At 25.8% G+C, this 10,902-nt stretch overlaps 1 protein-coding gene across 1 annotated transcript; it reads right to left on the bottom strand.

The window, feature by feature from the left end:
- Nucleotides 1-2,198: 2,198 nt before the first annotated feature.
- LOC129971043 (tudor and KH domain-containing protein homolog) lies at nucleotides 2,199-10,629 on the bottom strand. Its single transcript, XM_056084511.1, has 4 exons — nucleotides 10,265-10,629; nucleotides 7,017-7,182; nucleotides 6,430-6,652; nucleotides 2,199-2,975 (listed from the first exon to the last, which is right to left on the bottom strand). Exons 1-4 carry the CDS (start codon nucleotides 10,512-10,514, stop codon nucleotides 2,313-2,315), a joined length of 1,302 nt encoding a protein of 433 aa, XP_055940486.1. The 5' UTR covers nucleotides 10,515-10,629; the 3' UTR covers nucleotides 2,199-2,312.
- Between the last annotated feature and the right edge of the window lie 273 nt (nucleotides 10,630-10,902).

Genomic DNA, 10,902 nt, shown 5'->3' with positions numbered 1-10,902 from the left:
TTTTTCCCCCCCTTGCTATATAGTTCATGTGAAATCGTTTATTTAAATAATGCAACATTTGATGTCACTGTATTTTGCAGATGTTATGCCAGCTTCTATAAAATCTCAAGTGTATGCTCCTGATTAAATAAAGTAGAAAGAAAAAATTGTTTTCAAAAGACACAATACATATAAGTTTGCACAGTGCATCACAACTATAGAATAAATTTAAATGAACAATACACTAACATTTTAAAATATATTGCAGGTATTCAAAATCAATAAAAATATAATCACCTTACAACTATTTGAGTTAATCTTCATTTTCAACTAACTTTGTTTTAACCCTAAATCAAGAAATTTCTCAAAAAAAAATGTTCAAACGGGGGGGGGGGGATGAATATGTTTCAAGATTAAGCCAGAGATTACTTTGTTGGGAAGAAAAAGAAGCAGTGTATGGAAAAATAATAGATATAACTTTGACATAAATATATATATTTGCCAAAGCTTACAATTTATCTTTAGCATTCTGTACCTTTTACAAATTATAAAGTTTTCATTTTAATTGAAAAAGTTTATAAATTACTTATACATCATTATTACAATCAATTTTATAGAAATATGATTTTTTTTTTTTTTTAAATCCTTAGCCTGTAATATTTTTTGGATTGTATCCTAAACATTTTTAATTTATCTATTCTTTTTTTAAAGCAATTTTTATAGTAATATTAAAATATATTTGAAATTGATTTTAGAAAAGAAATTCATTTTGCTTATTAGGCAAAAATTAATTTTTCAATACTTTCTGCTTAAAGTACAATTCCTAATTTTCATTTGGTACAATTGGGCAATAGGAAGTTTTACACTTATTTCTTTTAATGCTGATCAATTTAATATTCATAAAATATATTTTATAAATACTAAATATAAATACAAAAGAAGTTGTGAATTATTTAGATCATGTATTCATAGAAAATTTGAAAATCAAGAATTTGTAATACTGCTTTTCATGAAACTTCCATTACATGAATCAACATGTTCTGAGACGAAGCAAAAATATCTTGCAATATCTGTGACAAAGCAAAAATGGTAGAATAAAATATGATGATGATGATGAAAATGATGAGAAAAAAAAATTATGGAATAAAACTAGTACACGAGTTTGAATTATTAATGCAAGTTAATCTTGATTAAAGTATATGTATATATAAATATAAGTAAACTTCCCATGGCTTTTGAAAGTTTATTCTTTGTACTTCACAAAATATTTATTATTAGTAAAGAAATATCAAACACTAGAAATTGAAAAAAGGAAATCTCTAACTTTTAAATTAATTATAGGTTTACAAGGGTTGGCTGAAATTCCTTACAATTTGAATTTTAATTTTCAATATGTTTTATGTTAATTAAGATTATATCAAATCTTTTAAAAAAATCATTTCCTTGTGCAATGATAATGAAATTCTGTTTTGTTTAGAATAAGCAATAGGAAAGTGAACTTACTATTTATTGGTTAACTTTTTGAGTAACTATTACCATTTTGTAATTATAATTTATGTAATGCAGGAATTGATCAAAATTCAGTGCACTGCTAATAATCAATATAAAGATAATTAAATTATGTATTTTTGTATTTAAAAAAAAATTATTCTAATTTTCAAATACATTTAGCTAATGTTTTTCAGACAAAATAATAGCAAAGATTACATATTTCCCAGTTATAAGTTCTCTGTTTTACAAAATGTACAGTAAAATAATTAAAATGAATATTGCCAGAAAATTCTAAAGTTTATGAAATAAGAATAATAATAAAAAAATGTATTATAACTCAGAAAAAGATGTATGATTGTATGTATACTGTCATATGTATATTGTTTATCAGCATATCCATTATAGATAACTCTGGTTTCTTTATCTTGAATGTTTTCATGTTCTTATAAAATAGAATCTATAAAAAGACGTATTTATAACATGAATACTATCTATTAAAATTCTATTATTTGATTGACAAATCTATAGTTTTTACTGAAATTTTGAAAATTCTATTTAATTTCAATTGAAAATTCATTTTCAATTGTAAAATAAGTGAATTGAGCTTGTATTTATTTATTCGTTAAACATATTTTTCTAAATAACCTTTCAGATAAAAAAAAATGTTTTTAAAATGTCTACTCAAAATTAAATGTAGAAATAATAATAAGATAAGGGAATAAGACAAATGCAGAAACTAAAAATTTACTTTAATACAAAACGTTTTCTGTACATGGCACTCAAACACACTTAAGAGAACAAAGGATAATCACTGAGATTAGGTCTTTAGGACCACTTTTCATTTATGAATAACAAGCAAATTTGGCAAAACCCTTTACAATGAGTTCTTCTGAAATATTTATATTTCGATCAGTGTTCGTATCTATTATTTCAACGAACTGAATAGAATCATCTAATTTTTCACCATTTCGAGTGGGTTTTTGAATTGGCTTGGCCATCACTATTTTCCAGCGAGCTACATAAGCCATTTTTTCAAATTCATCTAATGCTTCTTCAGTCCATTCTTCTCCGACAGGTACAACATCATAAAGTGAACATTCAATAGCTTGGAAAGGTATTGAAAGAAAATCTGGTTTGATTACACACACTAAATCGGGGCTAACATCTGCACTATCACCAAAGTCAAGGTAAAAGAGACTGATTTTAGTATCACTGCCTTTACCCGAAACTTCAAGTACTTGCGCTCTATACCAACTATTATCGACTTCAAAAACAGCAGCAACAACATCACCTACTTTGATGCTATTTGGTCGGAACTTCTCCTTATTCTTTCCTTCATTATAAAATTCTGTCATTTCAGTAACCAGTTTGTCAAGCTGGATAGATTTCGAACCAGCTATTTGAACCCAGAATTTGCTCGGACTTTCAATAGCTGAAACATATACTTCTTGGTACCCATCTGAATTGCTTGGGATCAGCTTTTCAACTGGCAAGTTTTGAAGGGCCTGTTATTAAAAATTATAATGTCACATAAACAATTGTAATATATATACAACATATATACCTTTAATTGAATACCTTTAAATCATAAAATTAAATTATATATGTAAACTACACCAGTTATAAAAAATATTTGAGCATCAACTAAAACAGAATATGTTGCATGTTTCCAAACAAAATAAAATTAAAGGATAAATAAGACCCATTTACATCAGCATGCATTATTAATTCAATACATATTTATAATCACTTTCTCATATACATAGTATAGAGAAAGTATAGTAATTGTCATAAAATCTGAACTTGAGCTTTTGACGAGTCTCCACGTTTTACACCACTCTGAGTTCAAAAAACATATTTTTGGTAAATGTCCCCCGATCTGTCCATGATAAAGATAACTCGAAAAAACTCTGAGCTAGACAGTTGAAATTTAGTATAGTCTTTACACCAATTTTCCAGATTTCTATCAAATTTTGAGTAAAAGTCAGTCAAATTTTGAGTTCACAGGAAGTCTGTCTGCTCGAATATAAGTTAAAATAAGTACAAAATGAAGAGAGCTAGATAGATAAGATTTGATACACAGATTTAACATCCACAGTGTAGTAGACACCTATCAAATTCTGAGCGAAATCCAGCAACAGGGTGGTTGTCTGTCAGCCTGTACTTTCAGAAATATATAAGCATAATAATTCAAAAACTTAATGACTTAAATATATCAAATTTGGCTTGGGATTTTAGGACTAGAACTGCAGTTTTGTTTCATTTTGTTGAGAAAAACACTTCTAAAACATAAATTCGATTTTTGGATAATACTAATACATACCAAAGATGAATTGCCAGTCAACTCGCCAAAAATACCAGGATAAACTCAGTAAAAATGTTAGATTTACACCAAAAATTAATATCTTATAACTATTGTATGCCAATGTCATGTAAAACATTTTCTGGCATGACAAGTTTATTAGAGAATATGTGAGAAAGTGTTTGGGAAACCACACCCCTGGTTTAAGCAATGAAGCATTAGAGAGCCATTCCAAATTCAGTCCCTGGAGAGCTGATATCATCAGAGATAGTGTACACACAAATATGTAGCAACTTCATATACTTAATTCCTAGGGGGAAAGTATTCATACAAAAAAAAAAAAAAAAAAAAATTACCACAGTCATCAAATATATTTTTCAAGGAGAACAAAAAGATAAAAAGAAAATATAAAGAAAGGAATGCTTAGTTTGATTTTCAAAAAGCAGACAACCTACAATAGCTAATTTCCAGACATTCTGCATCTGCATGCAATGATTCAATATCTGATACTAAACTGCTTGAGTGATATTAACCTAAGCAGATATTAATGATTTCCCATGAATCCGCTGGGCAAAGAATCAAAAACTAAACTTAATAAAAGAATGGGATTTAAAAAATGTCAATGAAAAAAGACAAAAAAAATCAAATTTAGCTAAAAAAGTTCAATTAAAACTTGTATTTCATTTTGCAATGACAGAAAAAAATATATAAATTCATCAAAAACTTAAACAAATAAAAGCACACCATAAAATTTTGGTGTTTAATTTAAGTAATTTTAATACAAGTGAAGAAGAATTAAAACAAAATACATAAAATTTTTGAAAACTTTATATGTTAAAAGATATAAATGAGAAGAAATGCTTTTCAAGAAATCTAATCAATTAATAATTCAGGAAAAATATTTCATGAAATTTATAAAAATAGTTCAAAGTATATTTTTGGAAATTTGTGAATTTACTGCCCGTTTCTGTAGTAAAAGGGATAAGAAGTATTTCCAAATAAAAATTAAGAATTACTCAAATACACTATGGCATAAAATTTAATTGAGCTTTCAATAATTTTAAATGAACACAGCCATAAATTCTATTTGTGTTAATTATATTATTGATAAGTTTTCACCATCACAAATCAGATAAATACTTTTGCAAAAACTCCTTCATGTATTACATACAACATTTTTGTTCATAAAATTTTCATTACATGATGTTGCTACTTTTAAATCACTATTGCTTTATTAAAATAATATTCTTGGAAAATACATATTTTTTATATCATTATTTTCTTATAAAAGGTAGTGTTACTATATATATATTTGTTAATACTAATGATCTTAATTATTCCACTTCTATTGTAAGAATCATTTTTATTGTTTTCCAACATAAGATTTAATTTTGCTGTATTTAACTTGCAACGTGATTGTTTTTTCTAATTAAATTTTTCTTGTGTTTAAAATTTAATATAAAAATATAAGTTAAAATTTAGTAATATATTAGATTTATTCACGATAATTGACAAATAAATCTTACGTTACATAGTATATTAAAGTTGAATGATATTATTACCTATTATCAGAAATAATATTTTTATTTCAACATTTTTTTTTTCCAACTATTATCAGTATTGATTTGTTTTTCAAAAGTTCTAATAATAAATTATTGATGGAAAAATCCAAGAACAGAATATCATGAAAAGTAATTTTTTGGACAGACTGCGAGCATTTTCTCCCTTTAATTTTCTTGTATAATTAGATAATAAAATAGTACTTTTCTGTTCTTTGTAAGAGTCTGCATCCCCCATATGTACAGTAAAGGATAAGGAGGCAAGCAGAGAAGCCACAAAGGTCAAGGCAGAGGTCGTAAGTGAAGGTATCAATGTATTATGACATAATAAAATAGTACTTTTCTGTTCTTTGTAAGAGTCTGCATCGCCCATATGTACAGTAAAGGATAAGGAAGGAGGCCAGCAGTGAACCCATAAAGGTCAAGGCAGAGGTCGTAAGTGAAGGTATCAGTGTATTATGACATATTTTGTGCTTAATATAATGATGAAAAGCAAAAATGCACTTATACATTTTATTTTAAATCAATTGAATTAAAATTTGGTAAATATCAATAATTTTTTTAAGCATCCCATACCAAGCTTTATTTACATCAGTTGTTACAACAATCATTTGCATCAGTTATTGCCTTCACGTATATATTAACATGTAGACAAATAGACAATTGATCTTTTGATGAATTTCAAACATATCTACAACTAAGATGTTAAAATTGAATATCCAAATTTAACCATCTATCTCTTTATATTGAATTATGTTCACATGCATAAATTCTCTAAATGGAAATTTTAAAAGTAAAATTTAACGAAGATCTACACATTAGATATAAAGCTCACATACAAAATTTAAATTTCGTCTAAATAACAGAATACCTTAACATACTAATAACAGAATTATGTTTACAGTAGTGTTTTCTCAATATAATGATTTAGTTCAAATTATTTAACAATTACAATAAATCATCTTTGAATATGACAAAGTAAAAAGCTTAAGAATACTAGAATTAAAGGCATCATATATCAAATATCCAAACATATTTACTATAAATGAAATTAAGAAATATTCAATCTCATTTTTAAAAAAAAGTACATTTACTTACATGAATATGTAATGGTAAATTCTCAGGTAGTGCTCTACCAGCTACATGTGTCTGTTTGTTGGTAGTATTCACTTCAACCTGAGCAACAAGTTCATCCACTAACTCAACCGCAGCATCAACTTCTTCTTTCCTTCCCTTTATAACTATTTTCACTTGAGAATCTTTGCCTTTAGAAGGTTTGAAATCAAAAGTAATTTTTGCTCTTGATAAATCACATATTTGCCTGAAATAATGTATAAAATATTTATTAAAATACTAACTTTCTTTTATAATAAACTATGAAATATGATTTTTATAATATATAACCATAACTCCAAGTGGAGTAATCCAGAAAAGTACTCAAATATATTTCAGATAATCATTTTCTGGATTTGTCAAAAAAAAAAAAAAAAAAAAAAATAGCATATGAGAATTAACTAAGAAAATCATCCTAATCTACTATGTTTCAATGAAATTTTCTAAAAAATTAAGTTTTATTAGAATTTCTTTTAAACTGATTACTGTATAAAAAAAAGTATATTTATATTCAGGTCAGATCTGAAAACTAAAAAGACTCAATAGAAAATTTATAATATTTTCCACTATACCTGATAGAGCTGATATTTTTCCAAACAGAATCTGTAATAGTTTCATTAAGACATATTTCTTTGGTTATACAAGCATGGCGATTCAATATTATTTCATTGATAAGATCTGCAGCTTCTTCTACAGATTCTGATAGACCAATAATATTAGCATTGGTGAATTCATCATCTAAAGGGGAGGAAATTGAAGAATATATTATATATAAATGTAGATATATGTATATATAAATGTATATATATATATATATATATATATATATATAATGTACTAATAAAAGTATCCATATTTTTTAGCATAGTCCTTAAACATAATTCACACTATATTATTAAAAAAAGGAAAGAGCTAGTGAAATAAATAAATAAATGAACATTTAATGCAAATACAGTCAAATTTATTTCATAATCAAACAAGAAATTCCTCACAAAATACTATGCAAGAGATGAACTAAGCTATCATAAAAATGTCTAATAAATGACATAAAATTCCCATTTTTATAATCATAATTTGTAAGTATTTTACTTTCAAAATGACATTTCACAAAATTAAATCAAGTTTGTATATCAGATGTGGATTTAAATGTCATTTAGATGCAATAAATTATAAAGTAGGCTGTTATGAAACATCAGATATATAAATTTAAACCTACTTAGTGATAAAAGCAGAAAAAAAATTACAAAATCATTAATCCGTTATTTCACATTTGAAGTTACTATTAAAATGTACCAGCCAATCTAAAATAATGCAGATCTGACTGACTATCATTTTAATATATATATATATATATATAACCAATCTTAAGTAAGAAAAAGTTTTAAAACGAAACTAAAATGAAAACAAAACAAAAACAGTTTCGAAATCGCAACTAAAATTTATAACCTATTTAAACTAAAACCAAAAAAAGAACTTCATAGTATTTAGAGAGTGCAATTGCAGCTACTTCTAAAACACAGATGAATTGAAACAAAAGTATTAGAACCAAGTTAATAGGAAAAAACACAAAAAAAATTAAACCCAAAAAATTATAAAAAATATAAAAAAAGAATCCGGCCTGAAGACTTTTTCAAGGGTCACCCTCAGGCAGGGATTCAAAGAAAGGGATTTTTTCTGTGAGGAAAAACAGACATTGTCTAAAAATGATTCCTCGTGACCCGAAAATCCCCTGAAATTATGCTCAAGAGACATACCATTTTAACAGAAAGGAAATATAAAACAACAAATAAGAAGAAATTAACCACAACAAAGTAAAAATACAAACAATAAAAACAAACAATAGCACTAAAATTAAAAATTAAAAACGAAAAGGCCAGTACATACTATTAACAGTCAAGAAAACTTTAAACTATTGATTGTGATTCCCTGTTTTTAAAAAAACTAGCGGTAAATTATGTAAACAGATGTAGGCACCCAGCGCCATCTATTGAGTAACCCAATATGCAAGGAAAATTGTTTTATTTTTATTGTTTGTATTTTTACTTTGTTGTGGTTAATTTCTTCTTATTTGTTGTTTTATATTTCCTTTCTGTTAAAATGGTATGTCTCTTGAGCATAATTTCAGGGGATTTTCGGGTCACGAGGAATCATTTTTAGACAATGTCTGTTTTTCCTCACAGAAAAAATCCCTTTCTTTGAATCCCTGCCTGAGGGTGACCCTTGAAAAAGTCTTCAGGCCGGATTCTTTTTTTATATTTTTTATAATTTTTTGGGTTTCATTTTTTTTGGTTTTTTCCTATTAACTTGGTTCTAATACTTTTGTTTATATATATATATAATTTCTACTTAATTTACAATCAAAAAATAATTTCCAAATCATTTAAACTCTGGTTTTACAATAATTTTAAGTTCTGAGTTCCACAAACTATTATTTTTACCCATAGCAATAAAATAATATTTAAATGTTTTTTGAATGTTTTCTTTCCTTGTTTCCTGCCTTCCTATTCAGCACACTGCATCATCTGTCATGGCTTTAAAAAAAAATGTTGGATAACATATAAAAATTGGAGTATTCCTAAAAATCATTAAATAACTCTGTGTCAGTTTCTTAAAAGAATGTTACATACACACAATCCAAACTCAAATACAGTATTCATACTCTTTGTATTTAATATCTCTATAGACAAGAAACAAATATTAAAACAAAGGCAAGTTTGCCTACAACCTAACTTAAATTATGATGAAGAATTATAAATTTCATACTAAAAATGAATTTATACAGTAAAATTTTAATTCATCACATATTCATATAGAAAATGTACTTAATCAGCATAAAAGTATTTATAAAATGCACAACATATGCATCAATTGAAATGCTTGATACTATTTATGTTTAATAATAAATGCAATGCTCATCACAACAATCTTTGTTTCTGACAGAGCATATATGAGCAATTTTAAAATTTTGCCTTTTTCTATAATGCATAATTGTTTAGAATAAGTAAATACTTATTTTATAAAATAAATAAAAACTTTAAATCATACTGTTAAAAAATAATGTGATTTAATATTTATTTAGAGTATTTATTTAGTTATAAATTTTTACTTAAAATATTTATTAACATTTTTCAAATTTGAGTCACTCAAATTTCTAAATATATTTGGACAAACCAGTTATTTTTTTAATAGCTTTAGTATTATTTAAAAAACCAGAGAAATAAGATTTTTTAATTTATCATCATAAAATATGTATATTTATAATGTTTGTAAGAAAGATATTTAAAGTATTTGATATGGTTAAAAAGCTAAATTACAAAGTTTTTAAAATCCATATGCCAATAAAGAATAAATATAATTAAAGTTTCAAATAAATCACCAAAATGAAGAAAATCATATTTTATGCATATAGCACTGAGAATCACATTGTTTTAATCTAGAAATTTTTATTGCTTAATGAAAACAAAACAGATTTTCCTTTTTTATTTCCCTGAAATACCTATTGTCTCACAAAATTTACAAGTAAACTACTAAGTCTTTAATAATTCTAAGTCAATTAATAAGTAATTATTTAAATATAATAAAAGAATGATCAAAGTCAAGGGAGGTATAAATCATTTTGAAGAACTTCAAGTTTACCAATAGAGATTTCATGACTGTAAATAGAAATGAATTAATGTAACCAAATTAATTATATAAATATAAAGCAAATTTATTGATAAATCTAGTGTAGCTAACAAAATGAATGTTATACCAAGTTTTAAAGAAATATTAATCCCTATTTATAAAAAGTACATATTGAAAAATAAATGTGATTACAAACCTATATCACTGAAATTTATTTTTGTTTTAGTTTTTTCACGAATCGATTTTATAGTTTGGCCTCCTCTTCCTAAAACATGACCAACAAGTCCTTTTGGTATCTTGACTATTCGAGAAATTTTGTCACTAGTAATAGTTGAAATTTCTGAATTAGCACCTTGTCTTTGAAATACTTTAACTACGCATGTCACCACACCAACTCCAACACCAATACCAATAATTACGTATGGCTTTTTTAACCATTTTAACATGATTAGTTTTTATTTTTACCGAAATCACAATAAATTTCCTAGACGAAATTGTCGCCGACCGCCATCAAAATTATAAACAATAACAATAGCAGCAAAATTCCCTTCTTCACTTCATTTCTTCCGACCAAAGAGGAAAGCAAAGGTAATGCACGTAACAGAAGTTATTGCGCCACAGCACGAAAAAAAAACAATCCTTGATATAAAAAAATATAATTTAATTTATTAATAAATATTCAATTTTAGAAACTACAAGAAAGTTACAGTGGAAAACTTCATAATGGCGTCCATAGGAGCTCAAAAAATGCATATCAATTGAGATGTGATGATTTAATTTAAAATCCATTGTGCATCTTTAAAAAAAAGAAAGAGCATGGCATTATTAAATTAT

Source organism: Argiope bruennichi, chromosome 6 (genome assembly GCF_947563725.1).
Source record: "Argiope bruennichi chromosome 6, qqArgBrue1.1, whole genome shotgun sequence".
NCBI classification, from domain to species: Eukaryota; Metazoa; Arthropoda; class Arachnida; order Araneae; family Araneidae; genus Argiope; species Argiope bruennichi.
Note: the sequence above shows the minus strand (reverse complement) of the source record. Positions and strands in the feature narration are given on the sequence as shown.

Excerpts from the sequence above, each read along its gene's own strand:
- LOC129971043 (XM_056084511.1), bottom strand. The coding sequence starts at position 10,514 with ATGTTAAAATGGTTAAAAAAGCCATACGTAATTATTGGTATTGGTGTT. Across the intron at positions 7,183-10,264 it reads AATAAATTTCAGTGATATAG|ATGATGAATTCACCAATGCT; the intron begins GTTTGTAATCAC and ends CCTCCCCTTTAG. Across the intron at positions 6,653-7,016 it reads AAAAATATCAGCTCTATCAG|GCAAATATGTGATTTATCAA; the intron begins GTATAGTGGAAA and ends ACATTATTTCAG.